General features: G+C 43.5%; 1 protein-coding gene across 7 annotated transcripts in view; it reads right to left on the minus strand.

Moving 5' to 3' along the window:
- Nucleotides 1-25,430, minus strand: part of LOC111159998 (SFI1 centrin binding protein) — a 104,503-nt gene that overhangs the window by 17,828 nt on the left and 61,245 nt on the right. For all 7 annotated transcript variants that reach the window (XM_022522732.1, XM_022522731.1, XM_022522736.1 and 4 more), the window contains 7 exons: nucleotides 22,646-22,802; nucleotides 20,681-20,842; nucleotides 18,863-18,933; nucleotides 17,073-17,165; nucleotides 14,409-14,506; nucleotides 13,272-13,338; nucleotides 8,909-9,039 (listed from right to left, as the gene is read on the minus strand). In XM_022522732.1, the coding sequence (XP_022378440.1) occupies nucleotides 8,909-9,039; nucleotides 13,272-13,338; nucleotides 14,409-14,506; nucleotides 17,073-17,165; nucleotides 18,863-18,933; nucleotides 20,681-20,842; nucleotides 22,646-22,802 (779 nt within the window). The remainder of the gene's footprint in view (nucleotides 1-8,908; nucleotides 9,040-13,271; nucleotides 13,339-14,408; nucleotides 14,507-17,072; nucleotides 17,166-18,862; nucleotides 18,934-20,680; nucleotides 20,843-22,645; nucleotides 22,803-25,430) is intronic.

The following is a 25,430-nucleotide window of genomic DNA, read 5'->3' on the forward strand; positions in this document are numbered from 1 at the left end:
TGGGGAGCCTGCTTCCCCCTCTCTCTCTGCCTGCCTCTCTACCTACTTGTGATCTCTGTCAAATAAATAAATATTAAAAAAAAATAAATAAAAAAAAATAAAGGCTTTAGGAGATTTTTGTTAAAAACCAAGGACCTCCCTTCAGCTCTGAACAGATTTTTCCTTCAATTCAAACACAAAGATTTATGGACTTTTCAAGTTGACTCAAATTTGTGGATGGTTTCTCCCACTTTCCTATTCTACATTCTTAGTCCTATGTTAGCTTTATGTCTCAAATGGTGAAATGTAATAAGTCCAATAAAATACGAAATAACCATGAAAAAAACAAACAAAACCCACAACAAACAAAAACCTATAAGGATACAGAAAATTTGAAGATGACTACCAACCAACTTGTCCTAACAGACATTTATAGAACACTGTATCCAACAAGTATAGTACAAATATCCTTTTAAAATACACACGGGAAAAAATAAAGTACACATGGAAGGTGCACCAAAACAGACCACATATATTCGGCTGTAAAACATGTTAATATATTTCAAAAACTAAAGTTATATAAGGTGCTTTCTAGCCACAATGGATTAAATAATAATTAAAAACAATAATGTATCAAGAAAATTCCTATTTGAATATTAAATAACAGATTTCTTTTTTTAAAAGATTTTATTTATTTGACAGAGAGAGAGAGAGAGATCACAAGCAGGCAGAGAGGCAGGCAGGGGCGGGGGGAAGTAGGCTCCCCACTGAGCAGAGAGCCCGATGTGGGGCTCAATCCCAGAACCCTGAGACCATGACCTGAGCCGAAGGCAGAGGCTTAACCCACTGAGCCACCCAGGTGCCCCTCAAATAACATATCTCTAAATAAACCACAGGTCAAGAAAGAAGTCACAAAGGAAGTCAGAATATATTTTTAGTTGAATGATAATAAAAATACAGCATGTCAGAATTTGTGGGATAAAGCTAAAGTGGAGGGAAACCTTACAGCTTAAAATTTTCACAAGAGAAAGATTTAAAATTTATAATTTACTGCCAATAACAAAAGAATGGGTGGGCATGCCTGGTTGGCTCAGCTGTAGGAGCATGAATCTCTTGATCTCAGGGTTGTGAGTTCATGCCCCACGTTGGGTATAAAGATTGCTAAAAATAAAATAAAATAAAATAAACTCTAAAAATAAAATGGGTGATTTGTGCTTCCATCTTTTTTTTTTTTTTAATTTATTTGACAGAGAGTTCACAAGTAGGCAGAGAGACAGACAGGGTCGGGGGGGGGAAGCAGGCTCCCCAATGAGCAGAGAGCCCAATGCGAGACTCGATCCCAGGACCCTGGGATCATGATCTGAGCTGAAGGCAGAGGCTTAACCCACTGAGCCACCCAGGCGCCCTTGTGCTTCCGTCTTAATATTAAAAAAAAAAAAAAAAAAAAGGAAGGCATATTAAATCCAAAGTAAGTAGAAAGATACAAAATAAAGAGCTAGAATCAATGTAAGAAAAATATACAATAAGAAAATTAGCAAAGCAAAAGTTAAAAAAAATAACCCATGATAACTCCTTGCAAGACTGATCAAGCATAAAGAGAAAAGGGCACCTGGGTGGCTCAGTCTCAGGTCATAATTCCAGGGTCCTGGGTTCGAGCCCTGCATCGGGCTCCCTGCTTCGCAGGAAGCCTGTTTCTCCCTCTCCTGCTACCCCTGCTTGTGTTCCCTCTCTCACTCCCTCTCTCTCTCTCTCTCTCTGGGAAATAAATAAATAAAATTTAAAGAATAAAGAGAAAAAAATACAAATTACCAAAATCAGGAATGTACAAGGAGGTATCATCAGATATTCTACAGACATTAAAAGTATATTAAGGCACTTTCATGAAAGCTTTTTGCCAATATATTTAACACCTTGGATAGAATGAAAAATTCCTTGAAAAACAGAGCTTATCAAAACTAACATGAAAAGAAACTCTTGGTAGCTCTGTATCTATTTTCTTTTCTTTCTTTTTTTTTTTTTTTAAGATTTTATTAATTTATTTGACAGAGAAAGAGATCACCAATAGGTAGAACAGCAGGCAGAGAGAGAGGGGGCTGGAAGCAGACTCCGAGAGGAGCAGAGAACCTGATGCAGGGCTCGATCCCAGGACCTGAGATCAAGACCTGAGCTGAAGGCAGAGGCCTAACCCACTGAGCCACCCAGGCACCCCCTCTGTATCTATTTTCAAAATTATATCTGTAATCAAAAACCTTTCCGTAAAGGAAACTCTAGGTCCAGAAAATTTCACTAGCAAATTCCATAACAAATTTAAATACCAGAAAACTAAAACCACTATCCCTCATGAAAATACATGTAAAAAATTTTTAAGAAAACATTAACAGATCAAAATCAGCAACACTTGGGGTGCCTGGGTGGCTCAGTGGGTTAAGCCTCTGCCTTCAGCTCAGGTCATGGTCTCAGGGTCCTGGAATTGAGCCCCACATCGGGCTCTCTGCTGGGCCAGGATCCTGCTTCCTCCTCTCTCTCTGCCTGCCTCTCTGCCTACTTGTGATCCCTCTCTCTGTCAAATAAATAAGATCTTAAAATAAAAATCAACAACACGTGAAAAAGATAATATATCATGGCCAAGTGGGGTTTATCTCAGGAATACAGGGCTGATCTAATATGTGAAATCAGGAAAACCATATGATCATCTTAATAAATGCAGAAAAAACATCTGACAAAATTTAACCACCCTTCATAATAAAAATTCTCAATAAACTATGAATAGAGGGCAACATTCTCAATCTGATAAAGGGTTATCTACAAAAATACTCAATGTGAAATACTGACTGCTTTTGTTTTCCCCCTCAGATTGGAAAAAAGACAAGTATGTATCCTCTCATTACCTCCATTCAATACTTCATTAGAGATGCTAGCTAATGAAGACAGAAATAAAAGCCTACAGACTGGAAAGGATAAAGTAAGTTGTCCTTATTTGCATATGACAGGATTATTTATGCAGAAAACTCTATGTCATTAAAAAAAAAACTCAAACCATTAAGTAAATTTAGAAAGGTCACAGAACAAAAAGTTTCAGCTGTATTTCTATATACTAGGACAAACAGTGAATGGATTTAAAAAATAATTCTATTCACAAGAGTATCAAAAAAAAGGTCTTTAGGAATAAATTGAACAATATATATACAAAACTTCTATGCAAAGTTATAAAACACTGAGAAAAATTAAAGAAAAACTGCATAAATGGAGAAGTGTATGTTCATTTATGGAAGACTCAGTAAGTTTGAGATGTCCGATCTCCCCTAAATGTCTATACAGATTAAGTGCAATCCCAAACAAATAAAAGAAAATCCCAGGAGGAATAAAGTTGAAGAACCGATTTCAAAACTTGCTATCAAGATACAAAAATCAGGAGAGTGTGATAATGGCATATGGATAAACAAACAGATAAATGAAATAGAAGAGAAAGTCCAAACATAGATACAAACTTATAAGGACAACTGATTTTCAGTAAAGGTGCCAAGGCAATTCAATGGGGGGATGAAAAAAGTCTTTTCAACAAAAAGGAAAAACCTGAAAAACAGAAAAAAACAATCCTTGGCTCTTACCTCATACCATATATGGAAAAAATTCAGGATGATCACAGACCTAAATGTAAATGGTAAAACTTAATATAAAGCTTCCAGAGAAAATATTGGAAAATATCTTTCAAGATCCTGGCTGTAGGCAAATATTTTTTAGAGAAAACCCCCAAATCACTAATCTTTTATGATTAGAAAAAAATGTGATGAACTGGACTGTAACAAAACTAAACATTTCTGCTCACCAAAAAATACTGTTAATTTATTTCAATATATATATTAGCTAATATATAGATCCCTACCCCGTGATCATTTCCATATATATATATATATAACCACTTTGCTCTCAGTGAAAAAAATACTGTGAGAAAATGAAAATGTAAGCCACATTACCAAAAGAAAATGTTCTTCTTTTTCCTTCTTTTAAAGATTTATTATTTGAGAGAGAGACACAGAGAGAACATGCTAACATGGGGAGGGAACGTGGGGGAGGAAGAGAGAATCTCAAGCAGACTCCCCACTGAGCTCAGAGCACAACACTGGACTTGATCTCAAGACCCTGAGATGATGATCTGAGCCAAAACCAAGAGTCAGATGCTTAACTCACTGAGCCACCCAGGCGACCCTGGAAGAAAATATTTCAATACATATATCCAACAAAGAATATATAAAGAACTTTGAAAAATCAATAATTTTTTAAAAAGACACAAAACCCAATTTTTTTAAAAGGTAGGGGAAAGAACTGAATAGACACTTCACAAAAGAAGATATACAAATGGTCAATAAGCACATGGTAAAGGTTGAATCAGTCAAAATCTGTCTGGAGTTCAAAGAAAGAAAATTAGCTCAGACTGATTTCACTCAGAAAAGAGGAAAAGCAGCCTAACCATTTGTTAGATCAGGACAGACACTGATAAAGCCAGCTACAAGGAAACATGGTTTCTCCAAAGGCCAGTCAGCAGCTGTAAAATGCCAGACAACAGCTGTAAAATATCTTCGGAGTGGTTACTGCTTCTTTACCAACGATGCCCCAGACAAGCTTTGCTGTTTTCACTTATTCCTGAGGGTACACATAACTGTACTCCCTAGTGAACCCCATTTCTCATCCCTCCTACCTTTGCCTCAGAAATAGCAAGCAATCCAAAACCAATCCCTGTTTCTCTTTCCCCCCTTCAGAATCCTTTCGTAGGATTCAAACTCTACAAATTCCTTTTCCTCAGGAACAGCACCAATCCAGAATTCCTCTGGAATTCCTTCCTTCAAGGCAATCAATCTGACTTGGTACTACCAACTACAGGATTTTGATCCTGGCTGATTAGGCCTTAAAAAATGCTCCATATTATTAGTCAGCAGGGAAATGAGATGGAACTCCACGTCAACCAGAATGGCTCAGTTAAAAAGACGGTCAAAAACCGTAAGAGACTCGGGGCGCCTGGGTGGCTCAGTGGGTTAAGCCTCTGCCTTCCGCTCAGGTCATGATCTCAGGGTCTTGGGATCAAGCCCCACATCGCATCCGGCTGTCTGCTCAGCAGGGAGCCTGCTTCCCCCTCTCTGCCTGCTGTTCTGCCTACTTGTGCTCTCTCTCTCTGTCAAATAAATAAATAAAATCTTAAAAAAAAAACAAAACCAACCATAAGAGACTCTTAATCTCACAAAACAAACTGAGGGTTGCTGGGCGGGGGGGGTAGGGAGAAGGTGGCTGGGTTGTGGACATTGGTGATGGTATGTGCTATGGTGAGTGCTGTGAACTGTGTAAGACTGATGATTCATAAACCTGTACCCTGGAGAAAATAATACATTATATGTTAATAAAAATAATTAAAAAAAAAAAAGACAGTCAAAACCAGATGTTGATGAGGAGGTGGAACAACCAGCATTCTATGTGCTGGTGGGTGTAAAATGATGTGACCCCCTGTAAGAGGACGCATGTCCCCACCTGAGAGCCAGAGTCCGCTTCTAGGTTTCCACCCAAGAGAAATGAAAACATAACCCGCTTAAATGTTCATTGCAGATTTACTCATAATGGCCTCAAACTGGAAACAACCCACGTTAAAAGGGGTGAAAATATTGCCTTATATTCATTCAATACAACTCAGCGAAGACTGAACTCCTACCCAACAACAAGGGTCAATCTCAAAAACATTATGCTGAACTTCAGAAGAAGCCAGACACGACAGAACACCTACTGTATGATCCCATCACTTAAAGTTCAAAAACAGGCAAAATTAACTTGGGATGACAGTAACCAAAGCAGTGGTTACCTACGGTGGTGGATGGGGGGAGGAGCAAATTGACTGGAAGGGGGCATGAGGGAACTTTCTGGGGTGATAGAAATGTTCTAGACCTTGACTGGGCTGTTGATTATCCAGGTATCCAATTTGTGAAAACTCACCAAACTGTTTACTTAACACCTGTGCCTTTCACTATGAACTTCAGGCTCAATTTAAAAAAACAAAAGACAAATCAGCATACTAAAAGACATTCTCAGTATACTATTTTACTGGTAGGTTAAGAAACTACCATTTTTGGTCATAATTCATGAGACCCCACTATAAATTCTGTCCACATTCCTAAAATATTAAACAAATACCCTAAGAATTATGGAAAGATAGAACATATATATTTTGGGGGAACTCTGATTTGCTAAACTCCAAACCGAACCTATGAATATTCACTTACTTTAAGAGTCACAAATCACTAGGGATTGGCGGGGAAGGCTGATATTCTGTACTGCCGTTTTGCTTGTATTCCACAGGCATTATTTCACTTTTCATGACAACCCTATGAAACAGGACTATTACATCAACCCATCTCCATTTTACATCTGAGGAAACAGGCTCAGAGAGACCAAGTGGCCTGCGCAGGGTTAGGGAGCCAGCAATGTGGAGCAAGGGTCTGAACTCAGGGCTCTCCAGCTTCCAAGCCAGGCTCCCCATCACTCTGCTCCCTCATGAGCTGAAGGCAGGAACCTAAAAAAACTTCAGTTTTCTTTTTTTTTTTTTTTTAAGATTTTATTTATTTATTTGACAGAGAGAGATCACAAGCAGGCAGAGAGGCAGGCAGAGAGACAGGCAGAGAGAGAGGAGGAAGCAGGCTCCCTGCTGAGCAGAGAGCCCAATGCGGGGCTCGATCCCAGGACCCTGAGATCATGACCTGAGCCGAAGGCAGCGGCTTAACCCACTGAGCCACCCAGGCGCCCCAAACTTCAGTTTTCTAAAAAGAGCCAACTCAACCAAAACAAGATAAAATCCAGATCAGGCCAAATCCAGATCAGGCCCTGGTTCTCCCTCAAACCTCCTGGCTACACTCCGTCTCCAATTCACCCACCACCCTTTTTTTTTTTTTTTTTAAGATTTTATTTATTTATTTGACAGAGATTACAAGTAGGCAGAGAGGCAGGCAGAGAGAGAAGGGGGAGTAGGCTCCCCGCTGAGCAGGGAGCCCAATGCGGGGCTTGATCCCAGGACCCCAAGATCATGATCTGAGCTAAAGGCAGAGGCTCAACCCACTGAGCCACCCAAGTACCCCACCCACCACCCTTTTGTCTCAAGAATGATCCCCAACAAAAATCCTCTTGGAAACACCTCTTGGCTATTTTGAAAGAGCCCACAATATTTTTTTAACATATAATGCATTATTTGTTTCAGGGGTACAGGTCTGTGATTCATCAGTCTTACACAATTCACAGCTCTCACCATAGCACATACCCTCCCCAATGGCCATCACCCAGCTACCCTATCCCTCCCACCCAGCCTTCCCCTCCCCTCCAGCAACCCTCAGTTTGTTCTCTGAGATTGAGTCTGTTATGAGAACCCTCAACTTTTGAAAATCCCTATGGCATGCCAAAATATGAAAGAAGTAACAGAGTCAATCATGACTTTGCAGAAGAAATGAAGGAGTGCGTGTGTGTTAAGTAGTAAAGCCATTTTTCCAATGGAATCTTAAACCAGACCTCAGTACAGAAAGTAGGTAAAGGTGAAGTCACTCTCTTTGCAGAAGAGGGAGAGGTAAATGCTATCCCCTTGCCAGCCTCCAATTCCCCACAGCTACCCTGTAAAAGCTTCTCCTTGGATTTTGTGTGAAGGACTCTCAGAGTTCTGGCTGATCCCCTCAGATTAGCATTCACACTCTTTCGAAGTCAAGACCACTGCAACTTCTCCCAGCGTGCCTCCCACGTCCCTCCCTCTCGTCTCTGTCCTAAATTGATGGGAACTGTTCTCAGACAATCTCCAAAACCATCAGTTTACTAGTTACGTGCACTTGCTCAAACATTTATCTGTTATCTTTTTTATAGGCTCAGGCAAGCCCCTCAGCCTGGCCCTCCTCATCCTGCCCACTCCTGCCATCCATCCTCATCCCCGGGCTCACAGCATGCCTTCCTCCAGGGACTTTCCTCAGTAGCTCTAGAAGAACTCAGGGCTGACCTAAGTGAGGACATGAGGATCCCTTCTCTGGAAGTGTCCTTCAATTGTTTCTTGTGTATCAGTTTTACTTCCTCACAAAGATTCAAAGTTTCTACAGAGTCATCAAAAAGATCTTCCTTTTCATCTAGCAGAAAGTCCCTGGTGTCAAGGAGATCTGAATTTAAACTCTGGCTCTGCCACTTACTGGTTGCTTTACATGGGGGAGTCATTAGTCATCTTGAACCTGTTCTCTCGGGACTGCTATGAGAAGGAAATTATTAAGTTGCTGACGTCACAGGCGAATGAGCTTATGTATTTGTTTCCCTTCTCCCATCACAGCATGCCCACCACAGGGGCAGACATACAGTTGTTTCCCTTCTCCCATCACAGCATGCCCACCACAGGGGCAGACATACAGTTGGCGATGAGTAATTTCTTTGTTGCTTTCTGCCAACATGCAGCAAGGACCTGCTTTGGGCAAGTTTGGCTCTGTGGGAGCTAAAGACATAGCTCTGCTCCTTGCCCGTCTTAATTTTGCTGACAACTATATTTCAAGACTTCAAAAAGCCAGGTCTAGCAGAACAGGAAGCAAGCATTTCAGGGAAATCACACTCAAGAATGCCTGCCAGGGCAATGCAAGGTCCAACCACGTTCTGATCCAGAACGCTAATGGGCAGCATTCATGGAGCTCACACTGGCTTGCACTGAGGACAGGGGCATAGAACTCAGGCTGCTCTGAAAGCATTTGCAATAAAGTTGAGCAAAAGCTTTCCCAGGGGAAATACTGGCTGGCTTTTCCTGCTAGATGAAATCAATGAGCCCACATAATTGAAAAACCAGGAAGAACCAGGGCCTGGGAGGCTGGGAGGCTGAACACCACCACCAATGGCTGTGTGGGGAGCAGAAGCCCAAGAAGCCTGCCCAGACAGGAGTGGCATGGCATACCTGTGAAAGCGTGCTGCTCTTGCATTGAGAACACTTTCCTGATGGTGCCATCGCCAGAATCTTCTCCATGCGTGGAAGGCTGCAGGAAGGGCTCTCTGCTGGAAGTGACTGTCTGCTCTGGACCGCAGCCACTACAGTGAACAAAATGACCTTTATTTGTACTTTACATTATTAAAAAAAAAAAAAAAAAAAAAGTAGGGGGGAGGGTGGCGGCCCTGGGTGGCTCAGTGGGTTAAGCCTCTGCCTTCGGCTGAGGTCATGATTGCAGGGTCCTGGGATCGAGCCCCACTTCAGGCTCTCTGCTCAGTGAGGAGCCTGCTTCCCACTCTCTCTCTGCCTGCCTCTCTGCCTACTTGTGATCTGTCAAATAAATAAATAAAGTCTTTAAAAAAAAAAAAAACCTTTCAGGGTCACATTCTAGAGGGAGGGTTGTTTTCTACACTAAACTGAGAAAATGATTAAAATCATTATTTTTAATCTTTATCTACATGATAGGTGAAAAATGAAATATGATGGGTAAGAAATTTTTACTCTAATTAAAAAGTTTAAGCATCTCTACCTATTTGTGTGTGTGTATACACGTGTATATACATGGATGTATCTAAATGTTTTGTCCTATGAACTAAGTGTTCATACCCACTGCCTGTTTCACTCTCTGACTGCTAGTGTTTGACTCAGTGATATACATGGGCTTTTTGAATCTTAAGAAATTTATCAATCCTTTCTCATGTGTATTATCAACATTGTTCCCGTGCTGTAATATATCTTTTGATTTTGCTGTAATTACGAAAGGCTACTACTATTTTACTGTTTATCAGTAGGAAGATAGACAACTGACATAAAAATATATACATGCTTCCACGATCCAAAACTTTGTGGGGATAAAAGCATATATATACGGCGGTGCTTTTTAAAATAGGACCTCAAGGGGCGCCTGGGTGGCTCAGTGGGTTGAGCCGCTGCTTTCGGCTCAGGTCATGATCTCAGGGTCCTGGGATCGAGTCCCGCGTCGGGCTCTCTGCTTGGCAGGGAGCCTGCTTCCCTCTCTCTCTCTCTCTCTCTGCCTGCCTCTCCGTCTGCTTGTGATCTCTCTCTCTGTCAAATAAATAAATAAAATCTTTAAAAAAAAATAAAAAAATAAAATAAATAAAATAAAATAGGACCTCAAATTCTTTGGATTTCCTCCTTCCCTGAGAAGTCCCCTCCCCTTGAATCTGGGCAGGACAGTGATTGCTTTGACCAGTAGAGAATGGTGAAAGTGACCATATGAGCTACTGGGTCATAAAGGGCCATACAGCTCTGTGTTGTTCACTGAGACACTTTTGGAGTGAGCAGCAACACAGGAAGTCTGACTCCCCTGAGGCCACTATGCTCAAAGGCAATCCAAGCCTCTTGGAGAGGCCCAATGTAGGTTCTCTGGTTAACAGTCCCAGATGTGCCCACTCTTCGCGAGTTATTCCAGTCCAGGAACCAGCCATGTGAGTGAAGAAACTTCTAGAGAATGCTAACCTCCTGCCATTAGAATCTTCCCAGCTGAGGCCCCAATAATCATGGAGCAGAGACCAGCCATTATTGTGATGTATTGTTTCAATTTCTGACCCACAGAACCCATAAGTATAAAGGGTCATCTGTTTTTATTTATTTTATTTTTTTAAAGATTTTATTCATTTATTTGACAGACACCAATCACAAGTAGGCAGTTAGGCAGGGAGAGAGAGAGGGGGAAGCAGGCTCCCTGCTGAGCAAAGAGCCTGATGTGGGGCTCGATCCCAGGACCCTGGGATCATGACCTGAGCCAAAGGCAGAGGCTTTAACCCACTGAGCCACCCAGGCGCCCCAGAACCCATAAGCATAATAACATGCTTGTTGTTTTAAGCTACTGAGTTCGGGGTGATTTTTTTCACATAGCAACAGATAACTGAACAGTAAGCATCTGTGTGTGTGTGAACATATGGTATACATACTCCCACGCACATGGAGGAAAAAAGATACCAAATTTACTCACCAAATGTAATTTAAGATTACGGGTGTTATAATTTTTTTCTTTTATCTCTTCCTACACATCTCAAATTACAATGTCTATATATTGCTTTTGGGCATTTACATTTTCAAATGTAAATAAAAGTAGAAGCAACAGTATAACGAATCCCCATGAACTTAACATCCAGCTTCAATAACTGGCAAACGTTTTGCCATTCTCTACGTATTACTTTTTAAAAAGAAAGAAACCCACAATAAAAAATATCTTTATCTTTTCCTGAAATAGAAAGAACTGATGTTCTCTTTAGCGAACTTGATGTTCTCTGATGTCATCTCCTTAGATGACAGTCAGATGGTTAGCAAAAGATCTGGGAAAAAAAAACAAAAAACAAAAAGAAACCCAGAACTAAGCAGGGCTCTTACTATTTTTCAGACCTTCTATATGATGCAGGCCATGCAAGAGCAGTGTGGAGAGATAAGAACACTGACCTTTGACCTTCCACCACTGCTGGGCCCCAGGGTCAGGGGCTCTTTTTCCAGTGGGAAAATAAGAGACTCTGCTTCTTTTCCACCTTGAATAAACACAATCTTTCGACCCTGGCACTCAGTTTCCTTTTCTAAATGGTCTCTACCTTCTGCTGAGCTTACATTAAATGGGTTTAAGAAACCAAGTAGCAACGTCCTTTCAGAAAGAGTCACATCATCCAAAGGAATGTCAAAGAACGCAGCAATTCTAACCATTTTCCAGGTGTGGAAGGCAAGCCATGCCCTGGGCTGGCACCGCCTAGATGCCAAGAACAGAGATGATCCTTCGGAAAAACTCTGTAGCAACCCATGGCAGTTTATCTGGCTGTTCGCTCGTTCATTCATTCAGTCATGTAAGTATTAGTGGCACCTACCCTCTGTCCACACAGTGCTAAGGAGAAGAGAGAGACAGGGTCTACCCTCAAGTAGCTCACAGACTGGCAGGGAGAGGGGCTGAGAAACACCTAGGCACAGAATACACTGACAAAGCCACACAGGGGGCCGGGGAATGGGGTAACACCAGAGCCAAAAGGGCCAAGAGGGACAGAGAACTGCATGTACAGTGAGAAGCACATTCAGGGAAGGACTGGCAGCTTAACTGGCCAGAGCACAGCTGTGAAGGAACGAAGAAGTAGGTAACAGGAAAGGGTACAGAAATTAACCAGAGGCCGGCTCCCACAGGATTTTATACACCTTACTAGAAAATTCAGACTCTCTCTCAACACTATGAGTAAACAGCCAAATTCTTTAGATTCTCATGTTAGACTCTAAGCGACAGATGGAGGTGGGGGTGGGGGAGGCAGGAGTTTGGCTTTCATCTCCCTGTTTCACCAGGGAGGGCCAAAACCAGGCCCAGGTAGCACGCTAACCCCTGCAAGGCCCGTGCAGACACTACCAGTTGAACACAAATGCCCCCAAGCCTAAAGGTGGCCTCCAAACCCTTCTCGGTTCAGCACTCTAGACAGCTGGGCCATCATTTGAGCTGGCCTGCAATATTGCACTTAATTGCCACCCTGGGGCTAAATTACAAGGCCTGTGGGAGGAGGAATTTTGTCTGCTTTCCATCACAGCTAAGCCCCAGTGCTTAGCACAGTGTCTGAGGCACAGCGGCTGCTCAGTGAGTCTTTCCTTCTTTTTTTCTTTTCTTTATTTTTTTATTTGTCAGAGAGAGAGAGAGAAAGAGCACAAGCAGGGGGAGCAGCAGGCAGAGGGAGAAGCAGACTCCCTGTGGAGCAGGGAGCTAGATACGGGGCTCGAGCCCAGGGCCCTAGGATCATGACCTGAGCCAAAGACAGATACTTAACCGACTGAGCCACCCAGGCGCTCCTCAGTGAGTCTTAAACGGAACTGAAGCCAGGGCTCCTGGCTGGCTCAGTCAGAAGAGGATGTGACTCCTGATCTCAGGGTTGTGAGCTGGAGCCCCATGTCAGATGTAGACATCACTTAAATAAAGCTTTTCTAAAAAATGGAACTGCATCCTTCCTCAATCTGCCTTTCCTAACTCGCCAGCCTGATCCCCATGTCCTCCCGCCTGCTATGGGTACCGGCCTCACACCGTTCAGCACTGAGAACGTGGCACTATGTTCTACACTTTCCCCAGTATTTCCTAAAGGCTGGCTAACTAATAGAGTAAATGAGTAACGATGTGAATGGAATGGCTGCGTATTCACAGCACGTGAAGGAAGGGGGCTGACGCAGACTTTCCAGTATCACTAGAGGGAACTGGGGGAAATATCTTTGAGTTTTTCACAGCAGCACCAAGACCTCTTAGCAAAGGTCTTTTCCAAGAATCTTTCCAAAGTAAATGGCTCCGACAATGTAAGCCTGTGGAGTTACTCACTATGAACTTACTCCATACCTGCTTGTATCGCCTCTTCTGAATATACTGTGACCATGATTTGATACACTTGCGTAGCAATGTTATTCTGAAATAAAACACATAACATAACACATACTGCCTACTGCATGTCCAGGTGTGGGTTTTAAAAATGTTGTTTGTTTTTAAGGCCAAAAAATCTGGGTGTAGTTACATCTTCAGCGTTGAAGGCACCCTGTCAGTTTCATTCTAGGACAGGGGGAAAAAGAACCTATCATTCAACACAACATCTGTCAGCCACTGATTTCGGACTATGGCTTGCCCCCAAATTTTGACAATTTTCTTATAAACCTAATTAGACCATCAAGCACAGTGTCTCTGGAACCTAGGTAATATGTACGAAATCCCCTATCATGAACTTTCTGGTTTTCTGACCAAACTCTGGGGCTTATGTTAGGACCACCTGGGTCTGTGACAAGCTCCTTCCACCAAAGTGATATCCAGAGTGAGAACTGCCTTCAGTTCTGTAAACCAGGATTTAAAATAATGATTGACCCTAGTAACTCCAAATATAGTTAAATACTGAGATTCTCACCGACTCATTAAAAAAATGCTCCAAAACGGGACCTCTATGTGAATTCAATTGATTGACTTATTGGCTGCAGAGAGGGTATACTGAATATTTCCGGCAGGGAGAAAAGTGAAGTGTAGTTACTTCTGAAGAGTAAGACTAAGGGATCAGAGGGAGGGATCCAAGCAACTTTTATTTTTCACTTTATACCTACCTTCCTATACACTGAGTTTTCCTTATAGACATGTGGTGCTTTTATTTAAAATTTGGGGCACTCTCCACTCTTCCAGAATAAGCCACTTGCCTGAGCCTGCTTTTTAACACTATCAGTGCTTGAATTCTAAGATGTGAATGTCACTAAAGCCTGAAACTCTGAGGCAGGGAGCTAGCTGGCACATATTCCGAACTATGGTGACCAAGAACCAGTACAAACATCTCTATTCTACCTCTCATCTAATCAGTCAAAAGGGAAACACAAGCTTAGGAACCATTGATCTATAGCAGGGCCTTTCTGAAGCTGGCCAGCATTGCACAGAAGGGTAAGTGCTCTCTCCTACAGAACAGTCAGTCAGTCCCTGGAGAGCACAAGGAGAAGGCCAAGCCCCTACCTGCAGTGGTCCTGGGCAGCACACAGTGAGGGAAGCTGTGCTCTCTCTTCCCTCTGCTCAATCCGAGACTGCCAGAGGTCCCAGAATCTGTGCAGCAGCTGAAGCAAGACCGAAAAGAAATGGAAGTTTAATTATTAAGGCAAAAGGTGAAATGATCTCTCCTAACCTTATAGCAAATCCTTGCCCCGAGAGACTATTAGCTCCGACAGAGGAGGAATTATACCTCAATTTAGAGTAGCCGACATATAACAGGCTTACAAAATAATTGTGGCTAAGTTATACGGAGCTATTCTAGGCCAACATAAAAGGCAAAAAGATGAATTTCCCTGTCTACGGAAATCAGAATCAAGACGCTCAAGCTATTCCTCATCTGGGCCTCATAGAAGACAATGCCATTTTGTTTATTTTTTATTTTTTACTTTTATTTTTTTTCTAAAGATTTTATTTATTTGACACAGAGAGAGAGCACAAGTAGGCAGAGAGTCAGGCAGAGAGAGAGGGGGAAGCAGACTCCCTGCTGAGCAGAGAGCCTGATGTGGGGCTCGATCCCAGGACCCTGAGACCACGACCTGAGCCGAAGGCAGAGGCTTTAACCCACTGAGCCACCCAGGCGCCCCTTTTTAATTTTTTTTTTTAAAGATTTTACTTATTCATTTGACACAGAGAGAGAGAGAGATCACAAGTAGGCAGAGAGACAGACAAAGAGAGGGGGCGAAGCAGGCTCCATGCTGAGCAGAGAGCCCGACGCAGGGCTCAATCCCAGGACCCTGGGATCATGACCCGAGCCAAAGGCAGAGGCTTTAACCCACTGAGTCACTCAGGCACCCCGACAATGCCATTTTATTTTTATTTTTTAAAGATGTTATTTATTCATTTGACAGAGACATAGCAAGAGAGGGAACACAAGCAGGTGGAGTGGGAGAGGGAGAAGCAGGCCCCCCCAAGGAGCAAGAAGCCCGATGCGGGGCTCGATCTCAGGACCCCGGGATCATGACCTGAGCCGAAGGCAGACGCCCAACGACTGAGCCACCCAGGCGCCCCAACGATGCCATTTTAAAAGTTAAAACTGATCTTATCACCTCTGACTGCTCCTGATATAGTCTTGCCAAAAAAAAAAGTGCTTAACTTCAATCTAATCAAGCCCTTAGATCAAACTTCTAATTTATAGGAATGACATTTATTTATTTTTTTTTAAAGATTTTATTTATTTATTTGACAGACAGAGATCACAAGCAGGCAGAGAGGCAGGCATAGAGAGAGGAGGAAGCAGGCTCCCTGCCGAGCAGAGAGCCCGATGTGGGACTCGATCCCAGGACCCTGAGATCATGACCTGAGCCGAAGGCAGCGGCTTAACCCACTGAGCCACCCAGGCGCCCCGTAGGAATGACATTTAAAAAAGGAAAAATCAAATGACATCAAATGGAAACAGATAAACTGAGAATATGGAATATTATATAATGCCAAATAGCTGGCCTTCCTTTTCCAAAAATCAGTGTCGTTGAAAAAAAGAAGTATACAGTACACTAAGTGGAATAAGCCAGGCACAAAAGGGCATGTAAATATGAGATCCCTGAAGTGGTCAGGTTCACGGAGACATAAAGGAGAAAGGTGGCCGCCAGCTGCTGGGGGGCAGGGGAGAGGAGAAGAATGCGAAGTTATTGTTTAATGGGGACAGAGTTTCAGTTTTGCAAGATGAAACAGGTTCTGGAGATGGATGGTGGTGAGGATTGCACAATGTGCATGTGCTTTGTGTCACCGAACTGTCCTCTTAACGATGGTTAAGATGATAAATTGTTATGTGTATTTTGCCACAATTAAAGAATAAACGTATTAAACAAAAGAAGTGGAGAGGGGACACTGTTATTAAGAGCCTCATAAGACATAACCAGATACAGTAAGTAATCAGCCCTTGGCTGAGTCCTGGTTTAAAATGGAACATTTCGGGGGCAACTGTGAAAATTTGGATATGGGCTGGGTATTGGATAACATTAGGGAATTACTGTTCATTTTGTTAGGGATGGTAACAATACTGTGGTTATGAAGGAAAATGTGATTTTTGGACAACGCAGGCTGAGATGTTTAGGCATAATGTGTCACGATGTCTGTCACTTTGAAATGATTCAGCGCAAAAAAAAAAAAAAAAGGAGTAAATATTAACAATTGGCTAATATTTGAACTGAGATAGTAAGTATAGGTGTTTATTCTACTATTCTTAAATTTTCCCATACGTTTGAACATTTTCATAATGAAAAACAAAACAAAACCAAAAAAAACCAACCTCCTACACCCAAAAACAAGATCTATAAGTAAAGATAGAATGTTTGTTGCCCTCAGGTAAATCAACCACTGAAGACAAAGAGACTTATAGTAGTGCAAATACAACCAAAGCCGCCTGGAATGCAAAACTCAACGTGTACTCCCCAGGTCAGGGTTGGAATCCACAGTCCCTGACCTCTGAGTCAACTATCAAGTTTCTTAGCAAACAGATTAAAAAACGGATTAAACTAGGAAAAACCAAAGGTTCCTCTACCAGCTGGTAGGGGTAGCCAGAGAAAATGGACACTAAGGTTTTGGAGTCTGAAAGGTTTGGGCAAACCTTGAGGCACAAAGGTTAAAAAAGAAAAGATAATGGACATGAGCTTCCTCCATACAGATGACCCTCACCATGATGTCATGCTGCTGGTGAGCGAGGTTCTTTCTTATTTGCTGGAGATGGGCATGCGTCACATTATCTTTCAGGGCTCGAAAACAGAAGTGCTGTGAATAGAAGGAAGGACACAAGCAGTTACAAATCAGCAGCATGTGTACTAGTAAGAGCAGAACCCGAGTACAGTAGGGAGAGGCCCGGGCACGGATATTCACAGCTGCTCCTGGATCCCGGAATGTTTCTCTGCTTTAGGATTCACCTGGGAGTCTGATACACAGTAGGCACTTAATAAGTAGTTGTTGAACTGCTCCCTGGCTATCCACCAATACTGCCCTGGGACAAACACACCATCACCTCTGACCAGGAGAGATCCCCGTGGCCCAGACAAGAACACGACAGACAAAGATTAAAGATATCAACTCTGCCTCTCAGGAAAAGACTTTTAGATTATGGTGGGGTTTTTTTGGTTTGTTTTCTTTTTAAAGCCTTGTTGGCAGTGGGGTGGGGGTGTCCAGTGTGCACACTTATGCAATTCCAAATGTAGTTTTGCACGAGCAGAATAGAAGGTAGAGAAGGAAGTGCTGAGTAGGGGGGGTTGAGTAAGTAGGGGGGGTTGGGGCAGTGGCAAGACGCGTGGGACTGCCTCCAGCTCCATCTACACTGCCTCGCATGTGACCTAAGTAAAGCCTTTTCTCCAATGCCCTGGGTTCCAGTCTTCTGAGACAGAAGTGAAGCGATCAGGGGTTTCCATATTGTGCTTTGTAGAACCCAAGGCCCCTGAATGTGTCTGAAGACCTCCTCATGTGGTAAGGGTCGGGAAAAGCAGCGGTAGATGCTTCACCCACAGCATCTACTTTGATCGATTTTACAGATGAGGCTCCCAACATTAAAAAGGGAGCATAACAAATAGCATGGAGGACATGGGGAGTTAGGAGAAGGCAGTTGGGGGAAATTGGAAGGGGAGGTGAACAATGAGAGACTATGGACTCTGAAAAACAATCTGAAGGGTTTGAAGAGGGGGGGGGTGGGAGGTTGGGGGAACCAGGTGGTGGGTATTAGAGAGGGCACGGACTGCATGGAGCACTGGGTGTGGTACAAAGAACAATGAATACTGTTATGCTGAAAATAAATTTTAAAAAATGATTAAAAAAAAAATAAAAATAAAAAGGGAGTCTGCCCTGGGGGTCATGAGTTCGAGCTCCATGTTGGGGGTAGAGGTTACTTAAAAAAAAAAAAAATGAAGGGGGACCTGGCTGGCTCAGTCAGTAGAGCATGTGACCCTTGATCTGAGAGTTGTGAGTTCAAGTCCCATGTTGGGTGTAGAGATCAATTAAACATAAAATCTTCAAAAAAAAAATAAATAAATAAAAAGGAGGCCGACCATGTGGATAAAAAAAAAATGCAGGATTAGATCACCTCCAAGATTCCCTTATATCTCCAGAACCTTCTGATCCCACCCATGAAAATAGGGACACTTGGAATAGAACAGGGCTTCATGAGTGAAGCTAATCCCACAACCAGATACACCTGAACAGCCTGCTGTGTGCCTGGGTCCTCCAAACGTGAAGGCCTGAGCAAGGCTGCTAAGTATGGCTACTCTGTGTAGACAGGCTTTCTATTAAAAGGTTGCATTCTCCTTATCACATACTTTACAGTTTATAGAGTGATTTCCCCCCCCAGTTTCTTGAACATGGTACCTTCACATCTTAGGACTTTGGCCAGTTGTGCTGTTAAATATTAACCACTCAAAATTTGGCAGTTCCTACAAAGAAAAAAAAAGAGCCTCAGGAGGCTTTTACACACTTACCAGCAAGCTGTGCCTCCTGTGTTCTTCTGCCACCTTCCACTGGGATGCTTCTTCAGCACACAGCAGCATGTCTGGCAGGGAGTGAAGGCCCCTCATCTCAAAAATGTCCCCACCCCCGCACACTGCAATCCTAGGGACCCAGCAGAAGGGTCTTGGCTGTGGGGGATAACAGGTGGGCTGCCGTCCACCTGTCTCCTCCTGATGACCCAGAGAAGAGGAAGCAAAGGGAAATTGAGTTGCTTATCGAAGAGTTGTCCTTGCCTTTCTCCCCACTGATGCCCATTTGATGACAGGCAAAAACAGTTAAGATAAATTGCCACAGATTACAGTAAACATTTCCAAATCATGCCATCTAAAGCATTCCTGTCTTCCTGCAGCCTCTGTTGGGTGCCACAACCCAGTCCAATGTTTCAGGTAAAAACCTTGGAGTTATTTTCAAACCTTCTCCTCCCACTCCCTCCATCTACTGGGCTGCCAAGTCCATCAGCTCCCCCCTGAAGTATCTCCGGCTCTTCTGTTCCCGTGCCCAGTGCCCCGCAGGACATCCGACTTGCCCCTCACACAGACTGGTGAGAGCCTTGCGTAACTGCTCCCCCTGAGCTGGCTTTGCCCCTGTAACCCAGTCTGTCCCCTCACGTACAAACCTGCCACATCAATTCTCTTCTTACACACCTCCAGGGGTTCCCCAGTGCCATTAGGAGAAAGCCCAAGCTTCTGACCACCGTACACAGGGTGCTACAAGCTGGCTCCAGCCCGACTCCGCCCGCGCTGCCCTACCGCCATCTATGCCCCTCGACTCACAACAGAGCCCCCCCCTCGCTGTCCCTGGGTCTTTTCCTCACCTCTACCTGCATAAATGCCATTCCTTCCACCTGCAACACCCTCCCCAACTTCTTTGCTAGGTGACCTTGTCACCCTCTAGGACAAAGCTCGAATCTGCACAGTAGCTCCCGCAGGACGTGATACGGACCTTTACGACAGCACTTTCTGCACCACATTGTGAAGCTCTGTTTTCATGTCTCTTTACCCCACAGACAACCAACTACCGTTCACCTCTGAGCTTCCTTATATTCCAGAACTTAGGCAGGAGGCTAAAACAAAGCAAGAGTCTGTGGAACAGATGAACGTGTGGATGGACATCGAGGGTGGTCCAAATCTGCATAGCTAGGCACCTAGTGTAGCACGTGTCTAGTGCCAAAGGCCCAGGTCCAAAACTCCCAGCTCGGCCAATGATCACCCATGACTTTGACAATCATTTAAACCCCTGAATCTCTGTTTCCTCATCTGTAAAACGGGGATAGTGACATCTACTCCACCGGGTTATTTTGAGGATTAAAGAGATAACGCGTAAGGTCCGCATGTGGTAAAAGACAACGTTATAACGTCATAACGTTAGGGCTGAAAAAAAAAAGACCACCTAGTGGGTAGAGAAAAGCAACGAAATGACAATGTAAAATTCAGGACAGTGGGATTACCTCTCCGAAGGGGAGAAAAGGGAATGCAATCAGGAATGAGCAGATAGGGTATTAGCAATGTTCTAATTTTTATGTTGGGTGGTGAGTATATGGGTGTTCATTTTATTACTATTCGTTAAACTGTAAATGTATGTTATACATACTGTTTTGTAAGTATACTTCCAGTTAAACAGAAACATTTTAAAAAGAAATCAACAGACATCAGGACTACCTTCTATTGTTCAGTAATGGTTTCCTACATATCCCCAGCCCTTTGTTTTACAGGCTGCTGAGCTCCAGGGAGGCCCTGCTGTGGTGGTAGAAGAGGATAGGGGGTGGGGGGAGGGACAGATGAAAAGGATACAGTGTTTCCAGTGAGTGAATGCCCGCCTCAGAGCCATCCTCCGGGCCAGCCCCTCCACCCTGGCTTGCTGGGCGTACAAGCTCTCCTTCCGCTCCCAGGCCCACTGCCAGTCACAGAAGCGTGTCTGGAGCACAGTGACCCGGTGGAATCGCTCAGCCATCTCTGCAACAAAGAAAATCACCACGTGCTGCCCCCTGCAAGGTTGAGATGAGCTGGAAGCATCTTTCAGATAAGCTGTACCCTACTACCAGCGGACAGCAGGGATTCAAGGCTGTTCTTACAAAGCATCCTAAAATCAGAGTCTGTTTAGGCATGGGAGGGCTATCGGGAAGCCCTTAGTTATACCTCTTCTTTCCAAGAGAAAAGGTCTGTTATTTTAGGGAGGAGATGCTATAAAATCAGTTATAGCAAAGAGTTGAGGCTTCTAGTTAGCTACTGAGGAGCCGGAATGGCAGCTGCTGCTTTCAAAGATGACTCTTACTTTTGACTCTTACTCTTTGTCTCTCGGGTAGGACTTTGGGGAGTGAGGTCAATGACACAACTTGGTCACCATGCAGGCAAAGGTATTTGCTAGCTCTCAGCCAGGCTGATCCTGGCTGCCAGGGTCCCCTGCTTTTAACACTAATTAGCCAATGGTCTGATGAACTAACTTAAGTCCAGGAAGTGGGAGGAATTGGTCCTGGAATTCGATGCTGAAATGAGAGGCACATTAGTCTACAGCTTATCACACTAAAGAGCTTAAGGTCTTCAGCTTCCAGGCTTGGGCAACCAGACAGTAGGTCTCTGGCCATTATCTTCAAACAGACACATTCAAACTTTCCCAAGAGACGTGCTGGCCTGGCAACCCAGGAGGTTTCTGCAGGGAGGCCGAGGTGAAAGCCAGCCAGCGTCTAGCACACCGCTTCACTCACTTCTGTGTGGGCTCCAGAAACCAAAGTACAAAAAGTACCAACAATTGTGACCTATGTATTATCACTTACGAACACTAACTAGGAAACTAAGCTGTAAGAATAGTGTTAAAAAAAAAAATCAGGGATGCCTCGATGGCTCAGTTGGTTAAACCTCTGCCTTGGGTTCAGGTCATGATCCCAGGGTCCTGGGATTAAGTTCCATTGGGCTTCTTGGTCAGCGGGGAGTCTGCTTCTCCCTCTGCTGTGCTTGCGCTCACTGACAAATAAATAAAATCTTAAAAAAAAAATCAACATCATAAATCACATGGATTGCATCACTGGGGAGACACAGAAACAATCCAAATGTCGACAGAAGGATGGCTAGATAGCATATTAAGGTAGACCATTCCACAAAATGCAGGCAATAAAAAAAAATTTATGAAGACTACTTAAAAATATAGGAAATATTGTTAGTTGTGGAGGAAAAAAGCAAGATACAAAGTTTTAAGTATCATATTAATCATAATAATCACACTACTTATAGGAGAATTAAATCCTATTGAGAAAATCTATGTAATAAATAAAATCTTTAAAAAAAGGGGGGGGGGTGCCTGGGTGGCTCAGTCAGTTTAATATCTGTTTTTGGCTCAGGTCCTGGGATGGAGCCCTGCGTCAGGCTCCCGGCTCAGTGGGGAGGGGAAACTGCTTCTCCCAGTCCTTCTGCCTTTCCTCCGGCTCCTGCTCCCTGCTCCCTCCCTCCCCCTCTCTATCTCTCTAATAAATAAATAAATAAATAAATAAATAAATAAAATCTTAAAAAAAAAAAAAAAGTAAAATAAAAAGAAAACAAAACAAAAAGGAAAAAAAATATGTGTGGAAGAGAAGGCCAGAAGGAAATAACTTAAATGTGAATTGAGGATGATGTATGTTTCTCCTTGATCTCTTCCCCCCACCCCGCCAAATTTGTGGCATAATATGATTGTATCTCTTCTAAATAAATTTGCAACACTGGCAGCGCAAGAGTGGAAATTATGACGTGCCCCTCTGTCTCTAGAGCCTGGGACCTTCTGCTCACCCCTCCGCTGTCTCTTCACTCTTCGGGCCCCCAAGTATTTGAGCCAGGCCTTCAGGGATTTACACTTTTGCCAGTGCTGATGGTGTTTCACTGCCAAGACCATTTTCCGTCTCTCCCTCTGGACCTGCAGGAGCTGTTCCCACCACCGTGACCAAACCTGAAAACCAGAGAAAAGGAGACAATCAGAGAAGAGGCAGGAAAACAGATGGGAGGTATGGGTGAGGGAAAAGAGAAATAGAGACACACTGGAGAAGCTAAAACTGGAAACAACGACGTGTCAATGCTCAAGGAGGATCATGATCTACGGGGAATTTGCAGTGAAGGGCTCTTTAAGAAGGGCATTCTACTTCCGGAAGTAGAATGGATGAAAGAACAATGAATGAAAGAGCAACAAGGGAAAGAGAAATAATAAAATCAACTAGTAGACAAGAGGCAGGGACAACCTAAGGGGTGATATACTTAAATCTGATCTGAGACAGGGGAGGGTCTACCTTTTCCTTCCAAGTGGGAGGAAGCCTACTGTCTCAAGCACATTAGTTTCTTCGAAGAGTTAGCTATGGAAGCTGAGGGCCTACAGAAGGATTCCCTCAAGACTATAAATGTGCATCCTTAGCAAAGTCTTTGTGTGCGCTTGGCAATATGCATCCCTAGTCTGAAGCAGAAAGTCTCAGATGACGACCTCATTATCTTCTTTCCTTAAACCTGTAACACTTCTTCTCCTTTCCTTCCTCTCAGCTGAATACCATTCTTCCTATTTCACCAAGAAAATAAAAGCGATCAAAAGAGAATTTTCCCAAGCTCCTTCCCCATCTACCCACCCACCTGCCCACAGGCTCTGCCTTCTCTCTGGCTACTTTGAATAAAGTGTCCGCGCTCTCTTCAATCAGAAGTCACTCCCAACGATGGACACATCCCATCATCTCTGACCTTCTCAAGCTTATCACTGGCAAATTCCCTCTTCTGCATCATAGATTTTCACCCTCTACTAGGTTTTCTAAAGCAGCATATGAATGTGCTACTATTTCTCCCATCCTCAAAAGCAAATCTCTTCAGGGATACAACCTCTGATTGGACCCTAGACCTGCCTGTAAAATAGCAATAATCTATGGTTTTAATATGAACTGTACTTTATTTATTTTTTTTTAAGATTTTATTTATTTATTTGACAGAGAGAGATCACAAGTAGAGAGGCAGGCAGAAAGAGGGAGGGAAGCAGGCTCCCTGCTGAGCAGAGAGCCCGATGTGGGACTCGATCCCAGGACCCTGAGATCATGACCTGAGCCGAAGGCAGCGGCTTAACCCACTGAGCCACCCAGGCGCCCCTGAACTGTACTTTAGATATTAGATCAATATTCAATGTCGTGGATAAGATGATATTGTGATTATGTAGGAGAACGCCTTAATTTTAGGAGACAGAAGCTGAAGTATTTAGAGTTAACTTTTATGTCTGCAACTTTAAAGCCACTCAGGAAATGTGAGAAATGTATTGATACACTTAGAGAAAGCAAATGTGGCAAGATGTTAGCAATGGGTTAAACTAGTGACTATAGTATCTACCTTTTCCGTCATTTGGTATTTGTCAAAAATAAAAAGTTGGGTGGAAAAGATTAGGGTCACAGAAATGCTTTCTGAAACGAATAAATCAGATTTTTGAGCAAGCCACCACTAGACCACTTTGGCATCCAGCTAATTCTCGAGTTCCTTCCTTTCCAGACTCCTCAAAAGAGTGGTCTATTTTCTAATTTCTCTTCCCCCAGGCAGGCTCTCATGAACCCTCTCCCCTTCAGGCCTACTGAAACTATTCTTCCCAAGCCCATCAATGATCTATTCTTCCCAATCCCATCAGTGATCTCCACATTGTTCAATCCAAAGGTCAAATCCCACTCCTCACCCTCCCTGACCTGCCAGAAGCATGTGATGAGGCCAGTCATGCCTGTGGATTCTCCAGGCTACCTGCAGTCTCACCTTTATTCCTCCCAGGCTGGGTCCTGCAACCCCTCTTCTAGCTATGCTTACTCCCTGTGTGCTTTCACGCAGTCTCATGACTTTAAATACCAACTGCAAGCTCAGGACTCCCAAATTTACAGTTCAGGTCTCGACCCATCCTCCATACTCCCCAAATATCCAACTGCTTCCTGTATAGTTCCTTGGGGGATATTCAAAAGGCCTATCAGGCTGAAGATGTGGCGCTCAGAATGGAGCTCATCTTTCCGGACAAAACTGCTTCTCCCTCCATCTTTCCCATTTTACTAAATGGACATTCCACTGTTCCAGTTACTCAGGCCAGAATCCTGGAGTCACCTTGGATTCTTTCTCTGAAACTTCAGGTCTTAACTATCTATTAGCAAGTCTTGTCAGCACTACCTTCAATGTACACCCAGAATCCAACACCATCTTGCTGTCATCCTTGTGTAGAATCTCACTTGGGATTTTCCTTCTTTCTTTTTCTATTTTTAAAAGATTTTATTTATTTATTTGACAGACAGAGAACACAAGTAGGCAGAGAGGCAGGCAGAGAGAGAGGAGGAAGCAGGATCCTTGCTGAGCAGAGGGCCCGATGCACGGCTTGATCCCTGGGATCATGACCTGAGCCGAAGGCAGAGGCTTTAACCCACTGAGCCACCCAGGTGCCCCTCACTTGGGATTTTCTAATAGCTTCTTGACTGTTCTCCCTGCTTTCATCCTTGATCTTCTATGGTCTATTCCTAACATAACAGCCAAAACCAGGGATGCAAGCCCCTCTTAGACCCCACAATTTAGCCATACGGCTCCTAACTACCTCTGA

The sequence above is a fragment of the Enhydra lutris genome, unplaced genomic scaffold (genome assembly GCF_002288905.1).
Source record: "Enhydra lutris kenyoni isolate GAN:26980312 unplaced genomic scaffold, ASM228890v2 scaffoldscaffold73, whole genome shotgun sequence".
Lineage (NCBI taxonomy): Eukaryota > Metazoa > Chordata > Mammalia > Carnivora > Mustelidae > Enhydra > Enhydra lutris.